Genomic DNA, 25410 nt, shown 5'->3' on the forward strand with positions numbered 1-25410 from the left:
CTCTGGACCCTCTCCAACAGCTCCATATATTTCTTGTGCTGAGGCCACCAGAGCTGTACACAGTACTCCAGGTGGGGTCTCACCAGAGCAGAGGGGCATAATCACCTCCCTGAGCCTGCTGGCCACACTTCTTTTGATGCAGCCCAGGATGTGTTTGGCCCTCTGAGCTGCGAGCTCACACTGGTGGCTCATGTCAAGCTTCTCATCTCCTCCCATTCCCAAGTCCTTCTCCTCAGGACTGCTCTCCAGCCATTCTCCCCCCAGCCTGTATTTGTGCCTGGAGTTGTGCTGACCCAGGTGCAGGACCCTGCACTTGGCCTTGCTGAACTTCATGAGGTTGGCCCTGGCCCACCTCTCCAGACTGTCAAGGTCCCTCTGGATGGCCTCCCTTCCCTCTAGGGTGTCAACCACACCACACAGCTTGGTATCATCAGAAAACTTGCTGAGGATACACTCAATCCCACTAAAACCAGAAACAGAGGATTTGTGTGCTCTGATAAACTAAGAATGAATGGGTTCGCTGGTGAGATTTTCAAATTACATGTAGACTTACTGTCTTCATTTTTATGGTTGCTTTAGTGAGAAGTTTTCCCTTCTGCTACCTACTCCCTTCTGCTAGCAGGGAACTGGAAGCCCAACAAGTATCTGACAGACTTCCCTTTTATTACAAGGCTAATGATGATTTCATCAGTAGGTGACACTTGGAGACACTTGGAGAAACACACAGAGGCACAATACTTCTTCAAGAGCAAAGGTGAAATTAAATGTTGAGGATTCTCTACAATAAGGCAGTGGCATACATGATTTTTTGACCATCTTTCTCAGATGTTCAGTGCTATGTGCCTCTGTCTTGGGGACTTGAAGACTCTTTCTACTCAATCTGGCATACAAATCATGCCAGTAATAAAGCTGAATGTACAGGAGAATGGGGAATGATGGCTGGAGCAGATGAATGACTGAAAGTGGCACTTAAAAATATGCCATTTGAACTGGTTACTGTCACAGCTGAGCAGGCTGGATTTCCATTGCCAAGCAATGGTATACCAGGGGTCCAGGGAGTTCCATGGGACTAGAAAAAGTGGGATAGAAACACTAAGAGTGATTTAATACTTGATAGCCTAAGGCTACTCAAGGAAGAAAAGAAGCCTGTTGGGGATGGAGAGATTTTGGACAGCCAGATGGAACGGTGGAGAGTGCAAGCTATGTGAGTGGTCTGAAGTCTGAATGGGACACAGTATTCCCTAAATAAAACTCTTCTGGGAAACAGGAGTGGCTCTTTGAGAAAATACATTGGGTCACTTCTAATTAGGCTTTTTTTACTGGGCATAAAGACATGAAAGTAGGAACACACATGCAACCTTTAAGTCCACAGTAATTCTTTCTTTATTGCTGATACACAAGGAATGGGTTGAGACTGGTATGCAATTAGGCTAAGCTGGTTATTAGGCCAGCCCTGTATAGTTACCAGTGTGGTATGCTAGCCAAGCAATTCTAAATTAGGTGGGAGAGAGATTATCTTCTGTTGCTCCTTGGAAGAGAGTGGTCCATTGTCTTGATGAACTGCTGTCTTCCTCCTCTCTGCTTCCTCATGCTGTCATGTCAGTGTCTATTTTTTTAACCTTGGATGCATCCATGAGTTAAGCCACTAGTGACTACAACTGTCACCTTGTTTCTGCTCTGCAATCTCTCGTGCCACGTATCTTCTTGTAAGAGTGGCAGCTACAACTTATAACTGACTTATTCATATAAAGCTGGGTGCTGGGTTATACAATCGTACAATGTAGGAAGAAATCTACAGCTTTTCAGTATCAGCTATGTATTCTATAAGCATTGTAAGGTCATTTTCATGATAGTAGGTGTGGAAGTTCCACATATTTAGAGCGACTAAAGACTAGGGATTCTACAGTAATCAAAACCATCATGAAAATCTCATGTTACCAAGATTATAACAGAAGCGTACAACATTGTGGCAGCTACTTTTTGCTATACAGACCCCTATTCTATTGGTGTTGTTCTTGAGACCATCCCAGAAATTGCTCCCCCCCCCCGAAAATGTCCATTTCATCAGAGAAAGGTTCTGCAGGAACTACATCTACTCAGAATGACATTCCTCCTGAGGTGAAGAACCCAGAACAAAGCTCATTCATTATGATACAATTCAGAAGATGGCTTAGATGGTTGCTGAGCTGCATACAAGTTTCTGCTGAATTTCTGTTGAGGTTGTCCTCCGTTGACTACAGGAAACTAAAGAATTTAGTGTAAAGCTAAGTGCACTGAGCTATCATGAAGCACAAAAGGAGAAAAAGATAGGCCATTGCTAGTCTGAGAATCAAGGTCTACGTGTTTTTCTCTCATGGTCTATAGGATCTCATTGGATCCTGTTCCCAGCTGGGTAAAGAGGACAGTTCCACACACAGCTCTTTCTCGATAGGCCAACCCCAGGCTGTAAAAAAAGGAGCCAGGTTCTTATTCACCTGCTGAGAAAACTTCCGTGCCCACAAGTTCATCTTAGAAGGCTTGTGTTTTGGGATGGTGGACATTTTCTGGTAGTCAGAGAAGAGATGGATGAAGGGTTCCCAACCAAACCCTTCCTGCAACTGATAGAGGAGAATACAGTGTAAAACCAAGGCACTTCTCATGTCACTGGCAAAATTCCTGTTAAACACAGTAGAAAATTCCACAGGTTTCTGCAGAGTCTTTTAGAATTAATGTAAGGTTAGAGAAAGGCACCCAATTTTCAGGCTTCAGAGCATAACTTACAGCACTAGAGTACACAAAAATACACCTTCCCATTACATCAGCCTGCTGAAACAAAGATGAATGATTAATTTGGAGTAGCCAGAAATGTCAGCAACCAGCTAGCTATACAAGGTGCTGATTTGGGCAGAAGAAAGCTTCTTGTGCAGTGAAAAAGTATCAGAGAGGACACTGACAGAAAACCTGGAAAGAGGAGCAGAGCAGCTCAAGCAGCAATCAGAAAACAAGAAGCAGTGACAGGGCATGATTCGGCTAGGAATAAGAACAGGAGGGATTCAGAGAGAAACACTGCTCTTGCATGAATAACGAGTCAAGTAAAGAGGTAGGGAACCCTACAGTGTTGCTCAATAAGAGATTAACATGAAGAGTTGGCTTGGAACAACAGCATGACAAGCTGCAGAATGTCTATGTAGAGTCCGTAATTCCTTACCTACACCTCTACTTACTGATACTAAACTGGTGGACACTACATTGCATTCCACAAACCCTCCATCACACAGGAATAGCTTAGCAGGAGACAGCACTTCTACATTAGGCAGAACAAACAGGGAGGTTATCTACCTCTGATAATCCCCTATTGATTTGGAAACTCCTGGTGCTGACACTAGCTATGGACTATGCATGATCTTTTTGTGAGAAGGTTGGAGAGCCATGCGGAAGCTGACTGGAAGGTGGGAGATGAAGGGTCTTGTGCCAGGTCAAAAGGAGTAAAACAACATGTACTAGAGGAGGCTCCACAACATGTTATGATTGAACTGCATCTCCTGGATCCTGAGTTCAAGAATCCATTCCAGACAATTCACAGGTTCTTGCCACAACACGTTCGCAGTGAAAATTGTCTGTTCCCTCCACACCTGCCAATTTATATGGGAACAAAACACAGGTACTTGTGGGGGTGAACTGTGTCACATCCTGGACAAGTTTGGGAACCAGCAGCTTGAAGCATGCTGCAAGTGCTTCTTCTTCCTAGTCCAGGTAGAACCTGGGAGGTCGCTGACTTTTCTCCAAAGCAATTGTGAAGAGGTGGAGACAGAACAGTACAGGCAGGAGTTTTGTTGTTCCATTTAAATCTGCAAATCTCTTGGGCCAATTAACTGATTTTCCAATTGTTCTGTACTCTTTTTGAAAGATCTGTGTTACAGGCTTTAGTGACCACTGTGGCAGGCCAAACTCTGAAAGATGGAGTGCTGGCAGGGTTTTGGAACCAGGGGAGCAGCCCCAGGGGTGGCTCCTGTAAGAAGGTGCTAAAAGCTCCCCTGGCTCAGGTGGTCAAGGCTGAGTGATTAGAGGGAGACAACCTGTGGGCTTGGATCTGCAGCCATGGAGGACCCAGCACCAGGGGAGGTGGCTGTTCCTGAAGCAGCCCCTGACTCTGTGGGAAGCCTGTGCTGGAGCAGCTTGCTCCTGAAGGACTTTGCCTTGAGGGAAGGACTCATGGAGGAGAGATTCATGAAGGACTCTCTTCCATGGGGGGGACTCCGTGGGAAAGCAGGGGAGGACTGCAAGGAATCCTTCTTCCTGAGGAGGAAGGAGCAGCAGGAACCACCAGCCTGTGAAGTGACTCTAAACCCCATCCCCTGTCCCCTTGTGCCGCTGGGGGGAAGGAGGGAGAGAAACCGGGAACAAAGGGATTTGGGCCCGGGAAGAAGGGAGGGGTGGGGTAACATATGCAAGCCCTGCTCTGTGTGTCTGTGTCCTGGGTGTGTGTGGTTAGTGTGAGATTAAATTGTTATTCTTCCCCAAGTTGAGTCTATTTTGCCCATGATCATAAACAGTGAGTGAAACCCTCCTTGGTCTTTGTGTCAACCCATGAGCTTCTAGTTGGCCTTTGTCCTCCTCATCTGAGTGTGTGTGGGAGGGGGGTGGGAGGGGTGGGTGAGCGGCCACATGGCTGGTTCTTTGTTACTGGGTTTGGCCCAAACCACAATAGATGGTATGCTCCATCAGGCAATGACAAGACCAGGAGACACTGTGCTGCCATGCAAGTGTAAGACCCATACATGAGTTCAATGTAAAAAGGCCTGAAGACCAATGCTGAAGTTTTGCTGGATTGAAGGAATGTGAAAAGTGTCTAAATGGCAGCCAAACGCAGGGCCCAAAGGAAGAAGACCATTCCATAGAAAAAAGCCCACATAAATAGCTGCAATAGGGACAGTATATAGACAGAATTGTAGTTGTTCTTTAAGGTCAGATTTATGCCAGCAGTCCTGTCAGCAGCCAGACAGGAGATGCAAGGTCCCAGTTTACAGGGTAGAGGCGAGGCAGTGGCAAAACCAGTAAGGTAATGTGGGGAAATTTCCCCTTTTGAACCTGTTCCACTCTCTATAACTGTTTTGATATTCATTGCACCAGAGAAAACAGAAGTTGAATCTTCAGCTGGATGATTCAGGCACTGCTCTGAGATCTGGAAAAATCAGTATCGATACTCGTCCAAAAAATATTTTCTTGTTCATAGAAGATGTGAGAGCTCCCAGACAAGGGGGTTGAGGGATACTCACCTCCCAGCAGTCAGCAGCTTAAGCCTGCATAATGGACATTTGCCTTAAAGTCCCCAGTTAAAATGATGTTGGGTGCTTTCTCCATTAGACTACTAGTTGCTATGGGGATTAAAGGAAAAGGGGAAGGGAAAAACCTCTCTCCCATGCTTCCTGAAAGAAAGCACTTTAATCTAGGATTCATTCCTGCATTCCTGATTTAGAGCCTCAGTCACAGTGAGAGATTCAGCTATATGTGCAAGAATATAAACTGAATTTATACCTTTGCCAGTTAATGGACTGCACTGGCTTCACCGAGGGCATCAGCTAATACAAACACCCTGCTCTTTGCTATGCTCTGTAAGAAGGTGCCCAGCCATGTAACTCACCAGGATACTGCTAGAAGCCTGGCTCTTCTAAACACTTTAGAATGCCAAGGTTTGTGGGTTTTTTCCAACTAGCCCAACGTCCCACAGGAAATATGCAGCAGATTAAAGTTTCCCTCTTAGGGAAAAAGAACACTATATATTGCACTAAGCTCTCTCTCTGAGTGGCAAGGCCCAAGTCTGGCAAAGGATGGTTTTCCAGGGACATCAGCAACAGATGCTCTATCTCTATACCTCTCAGGTGCCTTCTGGACCCAAGATGACCCCAGAGTGTGAGCAAACGCTTACAAGGCATGACAGCTACAGTCACCAGGCTGCAGACCTCCCTCTGGCACTGGCTTCACTGACTGCACTAAGTGTACACCCACTTTACCCAGTTACCTGCAGGTATGTCTCCAGAGCAGTCCACATCTTCCAATCTTTTAGCTGAGCGCCATTCTTCAGATAGTCTGTTATCCTCTTCTCCCGACACTCTGACCTAAGCGCCTGATGGGCCTTATGCCTGGGAATCCCCAGCACCTTCTCATGAACGTACACGGACCAGAGGTTACAGGTGGCCTCTGTGGTATGAGGGGGAAACTCCCATGCTTCCTGCTGCTGATTGTGTCCCAGCTCATGGATGGGACCCCAAAGACCAGCAGTTTGGATGTGTTTCACGTCTAGTATCTCCTTTGTTGAATCTAGGTGGCACATGATGGGGTAGCCAGCATGCATCCAGCCTGCAGGAAAGACAGGTACCAACACATGTCATAAGTGCTCACCCCCATGCCTCAGACTTAAATGACTGCATTTTTTTTTTTCATTCTTCTAGTACCTTTCCTCCATCTCACAAACCACACCACATTACCACGCATTACAATATTTTCCCTTTGTGAGATAAGGAAATACTACAAGTTTCACCCTAACAAATCACAGAATCTATGAATGGTGTGGGTTGGAACGGAGCTTAAAGCTAACGGATCATTTAGATCCAACACCCCTGGACTGGCAGGGACACCTTCCACTGGATCAGGTTGCTCAGAGTCCCATGCAATCTGGCCTTGAACGCTTCCAGGGATGGGGCTTCCACAACTTCCCTGGGCAACCTGTTCTAGTGCCTCACCACCTTCACACTAAATAATTTTTTCCAAATAAGCAATATAAAAGTAGTACTAAACTATCAGTTAGGCAGAGTTTTGCCCATTTTCCCTTTTTATACATAAGCATACAGTTGGACTGAGGTTGAGAATTTAGGATGAAGGAAAAAGCTTGACCACTGCCCAGAATACACCTGAATTCTCACAAACTGAGCACAGTTGATGCCATTTAATAATGCGATTGAGCACCCCGGCAGAGCTTGTGCCTTCCTACGCAGAGCGTGGATACTGCACTGCAGGTCTGTGCTCCAGTAGTCAGCAGTGTAGATGAGACACACAGAAGTCAGTTTGTCATGCTTAAGGGCTGCAAAGTTTGTCATGCTTAAGCCTGTTCTTAACCTTACAGGATAGCTATGCTATAACCACTTCTCAGCCTTTTAACATGCCCAGGCAGTAGAACAGCTATGTGAGAAAACACTACTTTTGAGAGCAGGGAGGCCTCTGAAAGGGCCAATACATTTTTTAAGCCCTGCCTTACCATGTTTCCACCCCGAAGGAGAAGTTCACTGTTATGTAAGGGTCTCAGTCATTTGACACCCTACGTATGGTCTCTGTCTGGTTTTAGCAAAATAACCTTGAAGGAACAGACATTGCTGCTAGAGGCCACTTGTCTCTTAATCTCCTAATCTTAATCTTAATCTTAATCAAATGGCAAGATACCTACCACATGAGATCTGGACATCTGTTACAATCCTCTCTGGCCTTGGGAATTTTGTTGGTTTGGCTGCCAATTTACTTATTGCCACCATGATCTCATTCCACAGGGTCAGCAGCGGCTGTGGGTTCTCCATGTGGCGGATGCTGTCCGATGGCACAGTCAGGATGAGATTCTCAATGGCAAGTTCTGCCCAGGGAGCAGGGTAGTGCCGGATACAGGTCTTCCACTGGCTTTCACAGGTCTCCCCTACATTGACAACACAGAAAATGGGTTAAGCACAGCTCTGATTTCTGAGCACGCTCCTAGAGGTCAAGCTGGAGAAAGAGATTGCAGCTGGAATCTTGGAAAACAGTTTGTGGTAGCTGTGTGACTGGGAGTGGTGGCTGTTAACTTGTTAACCTTCATCCTGTGCTTGGAAAGTCTCCTCAGGCTCTTCTATGGATGGGAGACAGACAGAAGAGGACTGGCATGTATCAGAGCAGTAACATACTAGAACAGATCCTTGCTTTCCATCTGACAGTAAGAAGCATCAGGTTTCTTCAGCGTCTCTGGATGACCTCATTTCTTCTCCAGCAGAGATTTGCTATTTGATATCACAACCTTGGTTTTGTTTAGTTGGACAGAAGAACAGGAAGAAATTGCATACAGGAAGAGAAGAGGAACTGCCAGCAAACACGGGAAATTCAGCAGAGATTTACTGTAGGGACTAGAGATGGCCACATGGGGGAACAGTAAAGCAGGCAGAGTTCAAGGCAAGCTTTCCTGTGGCAGGGGTCAGCTGGTCTCCCTCAGACACAGCAGTTTCCACTGGAAATGACAACCTCAAGCTCCAAGAAATGTAGGCTTGGACAAACCTTGCCCATTTTGAGACACTTCCCTCACCTATCTCCTGTCATGTAGCGGGCACAGAGTGACTAAGTGACTTACTCAGAATCCCAGGGGACAACAAAGCAAGGAAACTAAATCTGGGTATTCCTAAACCCAGGCATTTCAAAGACATTCCCAAGCGTAGACCATCTTTCCTTTCAGTTACAGAGATAGTATCTGTGAGCAACAGCAAGGAGAAAGGCACCAAGGTAAACAAACCTACCAAGCTTGAAGAAAGGAGCTCTGACTGCCCCTTCTACTGTGATGGGCACTTTCCCAAGGACAGTCCCTGCTGGTAGGACAATGTAAATGAGGCCACCCCAGAGGCAGGAAATAGACTGTTTCTGGCAGGCAATATCACAGGTGCGTATTACCACTGGGGCCCGTTTCAGCTCTGTGGCTCGAGAGAGATCATCCGAGTGACACCCAATCTGCACCTGGCAAACAGAAGGGTAGAACAGCTGGTCAAAGGGCTCCATGTGCGACCTGGCAGAATAACCACAACTCTCTTGAGTCATCTGCTGCAGCGCTATTCCTCCAGGGCATGCATGCAGAAGCAGCCTTCAGACTCCAGCCTAGTTCAAGCTTTCAGCCTGTGGTGACCAGAAGCAGCAAATACAGAGAAAAAAGCTGGTGAAGTTGAGTGCTATCACAGTCTCAGACAGTCTTACAGCTATGCTCCCATTTTTACTGGGTCAACTACATCCTTCACCAGCAGCTCAGGGTACTGCAGTGACTTATTTCACTGCACTGCACTTCTATTGATCATTCCTTCCCCTTTCACCAGCATCAAAGTCACATCCTGTAACGTGTAAGTTGCAGAGATATCACTCCTGGCTTCTTTCATTGTGTCTCTTCCATGGTCCTCACACAGTAAGACAGACAGCATGCGACTGCAGGATCAGACAGAAACATCTGAGTTAACTTTGAATTTCAGCTGCAGGCAGCTCACAGCAAAAAAACATCCAAGCAGGTAGGCATTTATCTGCTTTGTACCTTGCAGAGAACGGGATTCCAAGTAACTAGTTCATATGTGATCTGGATATATCTACATAAGCCATAGTGACAGCTCTGTGGAAGTACTTTATGAGAGATCTGGAGAGGGAAGAACTAAGTTTGCTGCAAAGAAAGGCTCAAGTACTTATCTTGATCCTGAAAATCACCTTGTTCGGTTCTCCTTGCACGGAACAAATATAGCTGCCTTCAGGAAGCAGCCATACTCAATTAAATAAGAGGTAAGCTACACAAGAGAGTGGGGAACAAGTGAGAAACTATGACAATGCATTGAAAGTGCCTCGGGGTGGCAGCAGTAGGAAAGGACTGGAAATGCAAGCAAAACACATGAGAAAAGCTGCCTAGACCCATTTTTGAGAGCTCACCTGACAAATACATCAGTGTAAACAGAGGCCAAACTAGAGAGAGCTTACCTTCAGACCAGCACCGACCACCAGACATGGGAATGTTATAACTGCTGTGTGCCCTTCTGGGAGGTAGAGTCCTGTACTCCTCCAGGCTGTCTTACCTGAAAGATAAGAGAACACAGTCCCAAACAGTCAAGCCTTCTTCAGCCTGATGCTACAGATTCTAGAAATTTCAAGCTGCAACAGAAGAACATTCCATCATTTCCTTTTCCCTTGCTCTACAGCCACAGAACTGCCTCAAGTTTTACCCAACCTATCAGAAATACCGTTTTTAAGCAATAGGGTAGCAGTGTGAACATCACACCATTAGCAAGCAAGCCTACCCAAATGTGAACTTCTGTAAAGGCCAAGCTTAAATGTGTTTACTAGTGTATTTAAAAAATAAGTAAAAATAAAAGAAACCCAAATGCCAACACCTCCTCTGCTTAGGTCCTCTGACCCTAAAGCTCTCATAAGAGGTGCATACTGTGGTGGTATTACACACAGTTGAAGCTGTAATGGTCATTTACCATCTTCTAATTAACTGACTGAGGGTGACATCACATTTTTCCTTACTGACTGGTCCAGCACAAGCTGGAGCTTGCTTGAATTCCCATTTCTAGCTGAGTGAAGTTATGAGAAAGCCTAAAAGGACTGTCCTATGCTAGGTGTAAGATGCTGCTACAGTTCAGCATGTTTCTTAGACAGTCTTCCCATGGAAATGCAAGTCTCCTCAGCCGAGATCTCCATAAACACTCAGGATACATAGTGCAAAACCGATCCATCTCTACCTACTGATCAGGCAAAATCCACTCCCTGGGTTCTGACATAAAGTTTACTCAAACAAATTTAAACACAAACAGCAGAAGTCCTAAGAAGAGCTGAACTGTCATGAAGTACCCAACTAACAACCTCTCCCATCCTTCAAGAAACAGGACTCGTTTTGTGAAGCAAGATCTAACCCAAGAGAAAGTGCAAATTAGACCCTATCACAATGTTTCACCCATTTATCTTGGTTTTGCTGAATTTGTACCAAAAGCAGTTTTGAATGGGCATTCAAGGTTTACTAGCATTTCTTTCTTTTTTATGTGAAACAACACATCCTGAATATTTCTGGTCAAACAAAATCCTGTGTTCAATCCAACAGATTCAGTTCAGCCAGCCCTAACAATTTTCCCTTTTTGTCTTGACTCACTAGTGTTAAAAACTGTTAATCCTCCACCCTTCTCTCTGCATATCCTCTGTACTCAGACACTACCACTCCAGCACAGTCCCCGGCACTTTATTAGAACAATGCAAACAACTCCTCTCAGCCGTATTCCAATACCAAAAAAACCCAACAAAAAAACAACAACAAAAAATATTCATTTGTCCACAGGCTAATACCTTACTAGTGGAATTTAACCTAGAGTTTAAACATACCAGCTGTGAGCAGGAATCTCAGCAAGGCTGTATAAATACAAGGCCCAAGCTTAGACAAATCATTCAGGGTGTAATCACCAAATGCTTTGCCTTCAGTGATGGTGTCAGCCCAAGAAATTCCCACCATGCTTCTAGCCTCTTGTTTTCACCCCCAAAACCAGACCTTCACTGCATCAACTGTGCTGACACAAATTGTGAAAACGGTGCTATAACTCAGGCTGAAATTATCTAGATAAAAAATAAACCTTTTGCTCCCTAACTCCTACCTCTTCATAGGATGGCCCCACAGATGGCTGTATCAGCACAATTAGGGCAACAACCTGCAGTGTAAAGCCCAGTGTTTCTCAAGGAGACTTTCTTGCCAAGGCTCTTGTGCTGTGCAAGTACCCTTAGGTGGTTCTTCTCCCACAAGTGCCTATGCCTGAACAGCAAGGAAGCAGGACTTTCATAGGGTGGTTCAAAAAGCTGAAATCAGGGCTGGCCACAAAACCAGCCTGTCTGCCACTACACAAGCCCACAACAAAACTATACACCTGTCCCCGTGTTCAGACATAGAGACCCATGCACACTGAGGACAGGTGCCCCACTGAACCCAGCAACAGGATGCCTCAAGAAGAAGGGAGACATGCTCCTCACCTGGGTTTGTACCATCAATTTCCACAGTGACAGGGAGGGCACAGACAGCAGTGGCAGACTTCTGCACTAGGGCTGCACTGTCTGTCATGGTGAGGGACAGCTCAGTTGCCATGCAGAGAAGGACTGCCTCTTTGGAGTTACTCTTGACAGGGCAGTCCCTGCTCACGTGTGGGAGCCCACTCCTCCGAAGCACTTTGGCCAGGATGCGGTGGAGGGATGCATATGCAGGGCAGTTGGCAGCTGGGATGTGCAGAAAGGCAGTGCAGTCATGTACCAGCCTTTGCAGCCAGTCCTTCAAGGGGGCCTGGAGCTCCTCATGCTTCTCTACATGCTTGTTGAAAAGAGCGAGTGCCTTGCGGAAGTGGTAGTGCTCCCCGGGCCCCACCACCGGGTACTTGGCTGCCCGGCCGTTCTGCCCCAGGATGCTCAGCCCGAAGCGGTTCAGGATTTTGTTGCCAGGATATTCTGCCACAGCAGCTTTGCCACGGTTCTGGGAAGCCCAGTACCAGGCCTGGCCTCCAATCAGTAGGCCACCTCCCTCCGCTACAAAAGCATGGATCCTCTCCGCCTGTCCGTCACTGTAAGAAGAGCAGCAGTACACGCTGATGTTGCCCGTCAACTGTGACACCTGCGAGCTCACCTTCTCCTGAGAGAGGAGGCTACACAGTTTCTTCAGGCTGGCATCCACACCCACCAGCCCCTTTCTCCCACCATCCAGCCAGTGGACAGCATTGAGCAGGAATTTGGCCAGCTTTGGGGAGAACAGCTGACCCTCGTGGCTTGCCACCACAACACGGCCCCGGCCATAGCGTGCTGCAGCTAAGAGGCAGCCATGCGAGCTGTCCAGGCAGAGTGGGAAGGAGAGTACACCGTGCACCAGCAGGATGGAGGGTATGCCCCCTGTCACCAAATCCAGCTCTGACAAACCACGCAGGAGAAACTCAGCATCAAGGCTGAGGTTGGCCTGGTGCCTGCAAAAACAAGAGAGGTCCAGGTTAGTCCCCTATAGTCCCAGAATCCTTCCCACAAAAGGTCACCTTGTTCCATTCCCTGCCTCTTCTTTCTCCCCCATCCTAGTAAATCATGTTTCCAATTCATCCACTGAAGAAAAAAAATCCATCAACACTTTATTTTTCTCCTTTTAAAGACTCATTTTTTGCAGCCAAGCAAATCTGTAAGAATATCAGCACAGGGTCTCCACAATATGAAGATATTATACTGTGAAAGGCCCTCTTATCTCTGCTATTTCCATGTATCTCCTCTATATCACTGTTGAATTACTCTAATTAAATCTGCAGCTCTCCTTTGGTTACTATGTACTGAGACCCTTTGTTACACAGAGTATGAACCCAGGCATACAGCCCAGGACCTGCCTTCCAGCGCAGCCTGACACCCTCTGGGTTCAGCAAAGGCCATCAAGAAGATCTAGCCTGTTCAACAGAACCTAGGTATCTGAACTTCTCTGCAGCTCTGGGTTTGATCAAAACCAATACAAAAGCACCCTAAACAATGTGTAATTCACCATCAGTTGCCTTTTAAAGTCTTGTTAATTGCTTTGTAATTTGTAACTGCTGAGTTCGCCACCTCTCTCCTACTTCCATGCACCGTGCATGAGGCATGAGACCATGCCCTGCAGGAGGGAACAAGAGTCAATCAGCAAATTTTAATTAAGTAGCTTCATTTGTTAGCTGTATCCTAAGCACTTCACTGAATTCCACAGCAGGGCATTCTATTACCTTTACTGGGAAACAAACTGAGCATCCAGAGAATATAAAATCCAATTACTTGTTTGAAAATAATATAAATTGAGCATTATATACATACAAGGAACAGGCTCTGAAGGAAGGACTTGCAGGCAATTTTATTGTAATTGTTGCAGCTGCTACTACAGTAAAATGAAGCAGCCACGCAGAGGAAGTACAGGAGCACTGATGCTCCTCAGAGAAGCCGCTGTGCCTTGTGGAATTCAGCAGAAAGAGGCATGAGGCACAGCTTGGCACACCTGCCAGCAAAGGGAAGTGGAGAAAGATCACAGAACAATGCCCAGGACTCCACTGCCTGGGCTGCTGTGCAATACAAGTCACAACAGCCCTGACTTTTTACACCTGCTGCTCCAGGTCCAAAGGGGCCAGGCTTGAATCCCAAAATGACGTGGGAGCACAGAGGTTTCCTGCTCACAGGCTGTGTCAGGAGCTGAGAAGGGAGGCAGCACCCAGCCCACCTCCTCAGCCTGTACCAGTCCCTGGGTTTCACCCGCAGAGGGTGAATTTCTGCAAGTAACAGGCTAAACCAGTTCAGCAGGTGCCAGTCAGAGCCTGCCCCAGAAGACTGGCCTGGTGCTCAATCTCCAACCTGGTTTTGAACTGTGTGAAAGTTGCCCTGAAGGTACACACATCTGGGGAGGAGAACAGGAGTTACTCTTCCTGTCCCTCTCCCAGTGTTGCACTCGGGTACACTTAGTCCAGCAGACTGCTCTAAAAGACGGCTCCCCTCAATTCCTTCCCTTTGAATGAATTCCCCAAGCCTGGCCCAGCTGCCCTGGAAGCACCATTCTTTCCAATTGCAAACAGCAGGAAGGGCCCCTTTATATTGTCCCATATTCTGACTATTAAAGGACCGCCACTCACCACCATCCTCATCTCTCAGCTCAGTAATTTTCTATAAACATCATCTCACCTGCATAACCTGATTAGCTGTTTAAACAGACAGCAGTTCAGATACTCACGGGACAGTCAAGGGGATCTTGGAAATTTTCTTGGCAACTTTGAAGATGCCTTTCTCCACCGCATTTCCTGTGAAGTACACGCCAGCCACGCTGATCACCTGGTTTCCAGGAAATTCAAACAGCACCTTCTCTTTGCCATGTTGACTAGCCCACTGACAGGCTTGGCCACCAATGAGCAGCCCTCCACCCTCCTTTACAAAGCCAACCAGCTCTTCTGCCTGCGTGTTGTCATAGGCATCCACACAGTACACCCCCAGGGAACAGCTGAGCTCTGCCCCAGCTTGTACCTTGGTGCCAGCCCTGAGCAGCAGCTCGGAGAGGGGATCCAAGTGAGGATGGACCCCAACCAAGGCCTCAGGGGAAGGCTTGAGCCACTCCACAGCATTTCTGAGGAACTGGGAAAACTTGGAGTCCTTCAGGATTCCCTCATGGGAAACAACCACCATCCGACCCTTCCCATACTGTGAAACAGCAATCAGAACCTGCTTCTTAGAGCTCACAAGCACAGGATAGGCATCCTCTCCAACAAGTAGCAGCTCACAAGGAACAAAACCACCAGTCAAGTCCCATGGCCCAACACCATCCACTAACAGCTCATAGGTAGCAGAAGGTTTCATTTTCAGGTCGCTCCTATCTGGTGGAGAGAAGATCAACATTATTACAGTATGGCTCAGCAATAAAGAACAACCCTGTGGGGTCATCTCTTTGTTGTCTAGTAGGAACTTCAAACAAATGGGAATAATGTACTGGAAGCAGCTTGGTGGACAACACTTTTTCAAGAATTTGGATTTTTTTTTTGTTTGCTTGTTTGGCTTTGCCATGACACCCATTTAAACAGAAGTGACAAGTATGTCAAGATGATGGAGGCAAAGAAAGTGACTGTTTAAAAAAATTCTGCTATGCATCATGGTGGAGAACAAGGAAATAAAGGTATTCACTTTCCCATTAACACTTTATTTGGAAAGGGAGCGTGCCAGATGCTCCAGGGAGTTTACTAGGATTTTGACTGGTAGAGGTGTTTTACGTGGAAATAGCCAGAAAATTAAAAGAACTTATAAACACAACACATGGCATAATTCAAACACGCAGTTCACATTTTATTTCCTAATTGGATACGAGCAGAGCTACACAGAGTTGCTGCAAGATTATATTCAAAAGTTGTACTTTTCTACCTCTGTTTAGGTACTATAAGCGCTTGCTTAGTCTTAGGAGGAGCTGTGAGGAGGAGGAAAGTCAGCAGAAATTATGGAGACAACGAGCTCCCCTGGAAAAAAACCATCAGTTTAAGTTACATAGTACCTAGGAGAGCAGGTACGGGCACAAAAGACTCATGTCTTAGTTTCCTGATCCAAACTGCTGCATGCTCCCTTTTCTGTAGCTTTGTTTCACCTGTTTCCCTATCTACAAAGTAAGGAGAGTGGTACTGACCTTGATTGCCAAGTCCTTGGAGAACTATGAGTGACACATGTTCTATTTAGGCTCCTTCAGTTTGAAAGTTTGGCTTAGCTCTTCAGCAAAACTATCTTCACTGAGCCGGGTCTGCTGTGACTGTGCAAACAGAAAGGTTTTGAAGGTAGAAAGTAAAACCCAGTCCCACCCAGTTCCTGTGTCTCAAGAATCACGCTGACTTGAAGCACAATGCCTTCGGCAAGAGAAGGAGCTCCTCCAGGGCGGGCCTAGCCCTTTTTCTGGCAGCATTCCGTGCCAACACTGAAGCAGCATTATCTGGTCTTCACTTAGGTTTCGTATTTGGCTACCCTGAAAACAAATCTGTGGCACGCAAACACAGGAAAATGGAGATAACCTGAAGAAGAAACATCCTTGATTTGGATTTGTCACAAGCCGCAGGGTGTTCAGAAACGGCAACCTGATAAAGAATGACAGTTTCATTCCTATGGCTTATCCTTTGGACATGCCTGGAAGCTCCCAGTTTTCACCCAAACTCTTGTGAGACTCCCCTGTTGTTTTACATAAAATTTCTGAGTTGAAGCTGCTTATTAACACAGGATAAAAACTACACTGCCCAGTAATTTAGTGCTGGCTATGTCTGAATCCCAGCTTGGTTTCCTTGGGTTCAAATAAGCTCTACATTTAAAGGCAAATACCAGATCTGAGTGGATGAGGTGGCTTGCCACGAATCATGCAACAAAGTAGTAACAGAGCTTGGGAAAACAGTCGCTGCATTTTTTTTTCTGGTGGCTTCTTTGGATTTGCTACTGACATACCTATAACTATACACTGACAATGGTGTTCGGGAGAGGAAAATCAGGTGTATAGTTTCAGCGACTTGTACTCTACCTGAGAACTACCCTACAGGACTAGGATTGACGCAAATTAAATAAAAACCAACCCTTACTTCTTAGCCCCCACCCTTCTTCTTAACACAGGATTTGAAAGCTAACATCCTAGACTCTTGTCTCATAAAAGGATAGGTGCTCCCTGGCACTCATCCAGAACAAGGAGTGGCTGTCTTGGGAAGGATTTTAACTCTCTCTTAGCTGATTGCAAATACCATCACATAACAGAATTCCTAATTCCTATGTAGTCACAGTTTCTCTCTTACCATTTTATTATCCATTTTAGCATGGAGAGAAGGCAGAAGTATTAGACTTAGAGCAGACACAAATACCTCTTTCAAGAGAGAGACAGAAGACGACACAGCAGGGACCAGAGAACACACATCTAAGAAGAACTGCAGGTTGCGGTAGAAGATTGAGTTGTATGTCTGTCATGTCAACAAAGAACAAATAGCAACTTGCTCTGGGCACATGCAGAATCTTCCTTGGCTCCCAGCTGCCTCCCTTCTTAACAGGAAGTGCAGATTCTTCACAACAGTGTCTGGAACAAGTCCACAACACTTACCTTTTTTGTGTGTTCCCTCCTGCTCCTTCCACCTCTCACCTTCAGACAGCTCCCACTCCTCACAAAGTTGAGAATATTAAGAGTAGGTATTGGAGTATACATTTATAAATCCTGCCAGATGACTAATTCCTTCCTATCCTTTCTGTCCCTGGAAAAGGAACACGATGGAAGGTCTCGGGGCTTCATTAAAAACAGACTTAAGATTCCACCATTTGCTGTCCAGAAACCATCACACCCAAGAAAAGGGATGTAGTACAAAGGCAAAAATACCCCTTGGTCCACTCAGGAAGAATATCCCCAGGAGACAGATGACCTGGGGGGCTCTAAGGGTGAATAAGGGAACAGACTTTGTCAAGTCCTCAGTCACTCTGAGGCGAGTCCATAAAGGTCCCTGTAAAGTCTGTGAGGATCCTCATGAGTAAAACCTATAGGGTTGCACAGTATCTGAGAGGAGCAGGACGAAAGGCAAAGGACAGCCACTGGGGTAGACCCTTTGTTCAGACCACAGCAGCCTAAGTGAGTGAGAGAGACACAATTCCTAAGGACTTGGCTGCTCTTCATAAATAGGGGGAACTCTTGGGGTTTCCAGTCTTTATTCTCTTTCAGATTTACAGTCCAGCTGTCTAAGCAGCAACCAAGCATCACGTATGCTACAAAGCCTGCAGGCAGTGAAGAATTGGGGGGCTCTGTCTTCTTAACATGTTTATCAACAAATTGAACAAGGAGAAGAATGCTGACACTTGCTATTTGCTGACGTTTGTCTCTTCTATTCATTATGCCTGTTCATCATCAAAAACATTTTTAACTGAAAGAGGGTAGATTTAGATTGGATATAGGGAAGAAATCTTTTATGATGAGGGTAGCAAGACACTGGAATGGGTTACCCAGAGAAGCTGTGGATACGCCTTCTGTGAAGTGTTCAGGGTCAGGTTGGATGGGACTCTGAGTAAACTGACCTAGTGAAAGATGTCTCAGCAGGGCAGGAGGGTTGGACCAGGTAATCATTGAAAGTCACTTCCAACCCAAACCATTCTGATTCCATAATTCTACGACTCATGCTGTGTAGCACAAATGCAAATTTAACATACATGAAAACTGCAAATGCACTTCAAATTTCTATGGCATATTGTTATAAAGAATGGCAGTGTCTGCACTGCAAGATTAAGTGGGCTCTGAAGCTGGCCTAAGCATACAAGTGAGAGCCTGGGCTGATGTTAGGGCAGGAATGTGTTCAGGCTCTGCTCTGATGGAGGATCAGGGGCTCGGTCTTAGCCAGTGTGTGCTCCCATAGGAAGAGCATTCAGGGCAACTGTAGGGCTGGACAACTCAAGAATAGGCTCAAATTTGTTGTAACCTGAAGATGGAGAAACTACTCTCAGGACTGCACATCTCAGGTATGTTCTGCCGGCTTCTCCACCCTTTTCAGCACCTGTGAAAGCATAAGAGCCATGAAGCCACCATTTGGGTAGGTTAGAGCAGAGACACATGAAATTCAAAGATCAAGCAATGTGCAAAAAGGGTGCTGAGATGCAGCAATAAATTAAATAAATTGCATGTAAAAGAGAATACAACACTTGGACAACAACCTTTCTTAAATAACTGCTCACAACTATGGTAAAAGAAGGCACCTAGTGGAGATCACGGAATCACAGAATATCTCTGTTTGGAAGGGACCCATATAATCATGTTCAAGTCCAAATCCCTGCTCCTCCCAGGACTACCTAAAACTAAACCATATGACTAAGAGTGTTGTCCAGGTGCTCCTTGAACTCTGACAGGCTCGGTGCTATAACTGCTTCCCTAGGGAGCCTCTTCTAGTGACTGACCACTCTCTCAGTAAAAAACCTTTTCAAAACATCCATTCTGAACTTCTCATGAGACAGCTGGAGGAGTGGGATGGAGAAGTGGGAGGCAGGTAGGCAAGCAAGAAAGCTTGCATGTGAAACACAAAGTTGGAAAAAATATATCAAACAAAGCCCTTCTTATGTTATATTGCAAAAGTCAAACAAACAAAGCTAAATACATCAAAAGGAAATAGAGCCAGAGAGGAAATACATTAGGTTGTAAAATGAATGACAACTCTAAAATTACAAATAAAAACTATATCCATCAAGAGCAACATCACAAAAAGCTCCAATAGTGTATAACTTCCAAAGATGGCTGTTAGTAAAAGCCAGGTGGGGAAAAATGTAATCCATACAGATTGATGAAATCGGATTATCAAAGCCATTTTAGGTCAAGGATGCAATTACCAAAGGAAGTTACTGTACTTATATATATATATATAACAATCACAGGGTTAAGAGTTATTAAACAGACTGAATTTCCAAGTGTAGTAAAATGCTGCTGTATTTTAAGGAAATAAACAGGAATTGCCCATCCTTTCTGGTGATGTTAACGCGCAGGCAGTATGGTATACTCACTGTCTAACAGGATGCAAAGAAATAAAACCCCCTGAATTTCTCAACATACATCTTTCCAGCAACCTTAATTACTTTTAAAGGTAAGGCAAGGAAAGTACAAACTGAAGGCAGATGAAGACATCTGAGTATTTTAAAATAATTTTGCATTTTGGTAAGTAATTAACATATTAATTACAATTAATTTTACTAACTTCCTATAAACTGAAAGCAGGGCTTTAATGGGCTACCATCAGCACACAGATACACTGAATCAGAAGAGATGTCTATACAAAAAAGCCCTGTTTAGTCTTCTTAAAAATCTACATCTCAGATCTGAAAAGGACAGCACATACTACTTAAACAAAATGACCAAATAACAGAAAGTCATGTGCAGAAGAATGGGAGAAAAAAAAATAATAACCTTATTAGAAAATTATTTTTTAAAACCCAACAAAATCAAAACGAAGAACTTGCCTAAACGCAAGGCCCATGGCCTGTAATTTTAGAATAAGCGTGGACATCTGTTGGTGAAGAAGGAGAACAGCAGCTTAGAAATCTCCAAGCGCAGGTACAAGCCCTGTTCCAATCCGGTCGGAGAGCCCGAGTCTCATTTGCGTGCCTGCTATACAGCAGGTCAGACAATTTCCCTTTAATGTTACTAGATGTTAAACCACTGTTTTCATTTGAAAAGGAAAAGAGAAGTGATCTAATGCCGACTGCATGTGGGCCGTGCCAATCTGCTATAGTCTGCAGCGATGTGGTAAAGAATAAGGAAAACCAGCAACTTTCTCTCTTCTAAACTAAAAGGACAGCACAGGACTTGCGCTATATCCTGCTAGGGAGCAAGGAAAAGCAGGGATAGTGGGGCAGCTCGCTGAAGCTGAGAATGAAGAAAAGGCAGGGTGTAACTCAGGTAGCAGGCAGCAGCTGACATCCTTAATGGCCTACCACGGAAGTGTCACACAAACTGATGAGGGTCTATGTCTTACTGTAGACTTCAAGGGTAGCACCACTTATTGCAACAAAAAATGTGCAATTCACATAAACCGAACATTGCTTCCTCCTCACCGTCCACCATTATATCTTAAAATGCAACAAGCAGAAGTATTACAAGCTATCCCTGATCTCTTAAATCACGTCCTTTTCTAATTCAGTATAATTGGGACACACCAACAGAGAAGCATTGAGGGGTTTCTTTTGGATTCTGAGACTACCCAAATAAATTTCTCAGAAGAAATGTATACCAAGTAAAAAAACAGTAACAAGTTTACTTACTTACTCATTACTGCAGCTAGATAGATACTTGATTCAAGGCTAACTGTATGAGGTTCAATAAGGCCAAGTGTCAGGTCATGCACTTGATATACAACAACTCCATGTAGTGCTAGACTTGGGATAGAATGGCTGGAAAGCCGCTGAGAGGAAAAGGAACTGGGGACGGTGGTGAACAGCCAGCTGAATATGAGCCAGCAGTGTGCCCAGGTGGCCAAGAAGGCCAACAGCAGCCTGGCCTGCATCAGGAATAGTGTGACCAGCAGGAGTAGGGAAGCGATCCTGACCCTGCGCGCAGCACTGGTGAGGCTGCACCTGGAGTACTGTGTTGAGTTCTGGGCCTCTCACTGCAAGAAGGGCCCAGAAGGGCCTGTTGGTGGAGCCTGTCCAGAGAAAAGCAACCAAGCTGGTGAAAGATCTGGAGAACAAGTCTTAGGAGAGATGATAAGGGAACTGGGATTGTTTAGTTTGGAGGAGTCTCAGGGGAGACTTCATTGCCCTCTACAACTACCTGAAAGGAAGCTGTAGTGACGTGGGTGTTGGTCTCTTCTCCCAAGTGAATAATGATAGGACCAGAGGAAATGGCCTGAAGTTGTGGCAGGGGAGGTTTAGGCTGGATATTCGGAATAATTTCTTTACTGAAAGAGTAGGCAGGCATTGGAACAGGCTGCTCAGGGAGGTGGTGGAGTCACCATCCCTGAAGACATTAAAAAACTTACAGACATGGCACTTCAAGACACACTCCAGTGGACATGGTGGGTATTGTGTTGTTGCTGGTTTGGTGGTGTTTTGTTTGGTTGTTTTTCTCTCCTGGGTGAATGATTGGACTTGGTGATCTCAGAAGGCTTTGCCAACCATAGCAACTATTTGATTTTCTGATGTTATTTCAAATAACACAGGTGCACAAATTATTGCTCTTGACCACGTTCTATGAGCCATCCATCCAGTATTAGTTTCCCCAGGAATGTTCTCAACACACTCAGGTTGTGCTAGGTCAAATCACATCATCCCTGGCAGTTGGCATCAGGGTGTCCCTGCCAATGGCCAGCCTGTTCCTCCACCTGCCAGCTGGTGGTAAGTCCGAGTACACACAGGGTGTGTGGCTTCTGTCTTTATTCCTTTCTTATGCCCCATTACTTGGTCCTTTCAAGCCAATCAAGCATGCACCCAGTGCTCGTGATGAGCCTAGGTCCAGCTTTTGTTCCAATCACAATTTAATATTGGGGGTCATTCCCTTTTTGGTTATTCTGTTTGCTGTTGTCCCATTTTATCATCTTTGAACTCGTACAGACCTGCATTCCTCACATCTCAGGCCCTTTTGTGTAAGTTTTCAGTGCCAGCTTGATGCACACAAGTGAGAAACTGAACCTTCAGGCCACAGCCTGTCATGGAGGGGCTTGGGTCAACCTACACAGTACAGTGACTTGAGCCATGGCATACCAGGGAAGTCAACCCTTTGACAGTAGCCTGAAGGTCCTCCATTCTTTATGTCCCCCCTGTGTCCTGCCCTGCCTGTGCAGCACTTGTCAATAAAGCTACACCTGAGCTGTGTTGCCCTACGCCATCTTTTATGTTTTATGTTACCTCTAGCAAGCCTTATATAAGCCTATTTATAAATTTACTATGTTGCAGACCAGCTTTAAATAGCCTTCATGTCCCGGGAGGCTGCTTCAGATTCTTGCTGCAATTAGTAGTTTTGCAGGACACTTTACTGCCCTGGCTATTCCCTGCTGTTTTAGGCAATCATCTAACTTGCCTTTCACTCTGCCTGAAAGCTATTGCCAAAATTTTCATTTTCACCTCTCCTAAGTGTACCCATTGAGTTCTGAAATCATTCCTGTTACTGTCATTAGTTTCAAAATTGTCGATGTCTCTTATCTTTGGAAAAAAGGCCTGACATGACATTAAGGCTCCTTCCCAATGCTATGATACTATAAACGTGCCTTACAAAAGGCTTAAAATGAGCCTTAAGACTCAGAGACATTATGTCTCAAGCTGGCATAAAGAGACTCTTCTGACTTGCCTTCCACCAATACATAACCTAGTAAAGGCATTATGGCATTCACATCACTTAAAACACCCCACTGCTTTTTTTCTGCTTTCTCTGACCTCTTGTCCATAAAGCCATCCACAAACAGCCTTGCTCTCTACTTTTGGCTGTTGCCCCCTAAGGGAGGCCCTTAAACAGTATCTAAGCAGTCTCTGAAAAGCTACTAAGGCACATAGCCTGCAGTACTGGGTTAAAATTCTCTAAGAGTTTGCACTGCTATGCTGAAAACAGAGGACAGCTGAATATACATGAGATACATAACACCTGTAAGAGACCTCCACTAAAAGATCTCCTTTTACTATTTATCACTTTCCTAAACTTGGTTCTAACATTTTTGGCAGTTATAGCTAATTTGGCACCATTTCTACATACTACAATTTTAAAATGCAGACTTAGGGAATATTCAACTTATAGCTAAAGAAGTGCTGGTCCCAAACAGAAGCTTAATTGCCAAACATAAGGCAGTTGACCAAAAATAATCTAGGTGGAAAGAGGGGTCAGACCTGATGAGCTGGGTGTTAGTGCTGACTGGATGATGTAAATTCGGTACGATACAGACTCAGGAAGGAGACAGGTGAAGAGGTTTTGCTGTGCCTTCCCTAACACGTCCTCCTTAGGTGCTTCTTTGTGTTCCTCAGTGTATCAGGGTCTATGCACAGTTTTGTACCTCTTACAGATTTAATCTGCAACCAAAGAACTCGTCCATGCTAAGTTGCAAATTTACAGCAGCTAGAAGCTTCTAGACCAAATTCACCCAGAAACCACAACTGCTTCTTTCCCTCTCCACCTTCCCCTGCTTAACGAGCTTGAAAGTGCACTGAACCGTGTGTTTGCTTGGGGTTAAAACATATGCCTTTTCCTAAAGGAAACCTGTAGATTTTGCAGTTTACAACCACCTGCTGAATAAACAACAGGTTCTTTAGGGTCTTTTGCTACTAATTTCCTTTGGCATCAGCCAAACAGCTGCTGGAATCACTGTGCACTGCGCACAGATGCAGCTTTATACGGGCACGGAACAACTCCAGGTTGCATAGAGAGTCAGATGCAACGCGCCTACTCACAGAGCAATCTCGCGTACAGCAGCTTTTCCAGGGATCCCTTCGCAACCCAGACGTCTGCATCACATGGGCTTGTGCCCTGACACAGCAATGCGGTTTGGAAAAGCAACTCTGGAAACACTTAAGCACCAGCTTGTAAGCCTCTTTCCTTCCCCGTTCAGTGCCTAGTTTTGTTACCGAAGGACCAAACATCGGGCTGAAGCTTCAAAAGCAGGAGGCACCCCCCACGGAGGCACCTGCCTTCTCAGCCGCTCAGGGGTGTGCGCGACCTGGCCGCAGGGGTCTAGACCCAGCTTTCTGCTTGGAGCCGAAGCACGGACTACAGACGTCTGCAGGCCACCAAGCCAGGCCCATGTGCCACCGGCCCAGGGCGTGTCGGGGAAGTGGGAGGAGAAAGTTCACGAAGGGCCGGGAAGGCTCCGCGGGAAGGGGCTGCGGGAGGCGGGGAGGGCACAAAGCTGTGAGGGGTGGGCAGGGAGGGCAGCCGGTGTCCGTGACTCCCGGTGCCGCAGTTACTGATGACCCCAATGATTGCCGAGGTCATGGCCTGACTTTACATCACTAGAAATGGCAAATGATTTGGCCAAAAGTGCCACGCAGCTCGCGAGGTGCGTACAGCTGCCAAACAAGCCCTGAACTTAGTTTGCGAAATTCTGTATGCTAATGCCCTTCGTACTCGGAGGGGACACCTCTTTTTTTTCCCAAGCATCCCCAAATATTCCGGCAACAGGTCAAGGCACAAAACGATGCTACTTACCCCAATGGATTCAGACGTGCAAGCCACAGCACTTAAGACCTCACATTTTCTGATCCAGAGTGTGGTTTCTAAGGGGATCCCCAACCGAGCAAGGCAAGGGACGCTCACGCTCCCCAGGCTGCGCACTCGCTGCCCACACATCGCCTCCGTGCTCGTTTCCTGTCCTGTCCTCTCCTGTCCTGTCACGGCCCACACGAGCGTGATGGGCGAAACGAAAACAAGCCCATCCTGACGAAAGGGACTGGTAGCACTGAGGGGACGCACTTCTGCCCCCAGTGAAGCTTTTCCCCCGGGCCGGTCCATCCGCAGCGACCCCCCTTGGCTGCCGGGCCGGGCCCCTCGGCACCTCCTGCCAGCGGGAGGCGGGTCCGCCCCGCGCACCCAGCGCTGTCCCCGGCGCTCCCCAGGGAATAAAACTCTCCCTCTCCGCACTCCCCCCTGGCCGCGTACCGCCTGCCCGTGCCCCGCCCTGCCCTGCCCGCACCGCCACCCCCGCCCCCGGCACCACCGGGCGCTCGGCAGCAGCCCGGCTGCCTCTAGAAACTTCT

At 46.2% G+C, this 25410-nt stretch overlaps 1 protein-coding gene across 4 annotated transcripts in view; it reads right to left on the reverse strand.

Moving 5' to 3' along the window:
• LOC127379870 (TRPM8 channel-associated factor 2-like) overlaps positions 1 to 25311 on the reverse strand; it is a 29028-nt gene extending 3717 nt beyond the window's left edge. The window contains exons 1-9 of one of the 4 annotated variants that reach the window (XM_051608076.1): positions 24863 to 25311; positions 15890 to 16009; positions 14462 to 15091; positions 11737 to 12707; positions 9706 to 9800; positions 8502 to 8715; positions 7418 to 7657; positions 5999 to 6336; positions 1360 to 2597 (exon numbers count right to left, since the gene is read on the reverse strand). In XM_051608076.1, coding sequence (XP_051464036.1) covers positions 2352 to 2597; positions 5999 to 6336; positions 7418 to 7657; positions 8502 to 8715; positions 9706 to 9800; positions 11737 to 12707; positions 14462 to 15078 — 2721 coding nt within the window. In that variant the 5' untranslated portion in view covers positions 15079 to 15091; positions 15890 to 16009; positions 24863 to 25311 and the 3' untranslated portion in view covers positions 1360 to 2351. Of the gene's footprint in view, positions 1 to 1359; positions 2598 to 5998; positions 6337 to 7417; positions 7658 to 8501; positions 8716 to 9705; positions 9801 to 11736; positions 12708 to 14461; positions 15096 to 15889; positions 24445 to 24862 lie in introns of those variants that run through there. The other 3 variants (XM_051608074.1, XM_051608077.1, XM_051608075.1) reach the window with 3 other exon arrangements.
• Positions 25312 to 25410: the final 99 nt, after the last annotated feature.

The sequence above is a fragment of the Apus apus genome, chromosome 1, assembly GCF_020740795.1.
Source record: "Apus apus isolate bApuApu2 chromosome 1, bApuApu2.pri.cur, whole genome shotgun sequence".
NCBI classification, from domain to species: domain Eukaryota; kingdom Metazoa; phylum Chordata; class Aves; order Apodiformes; family Apodidae; genus Apus; species Apus apus.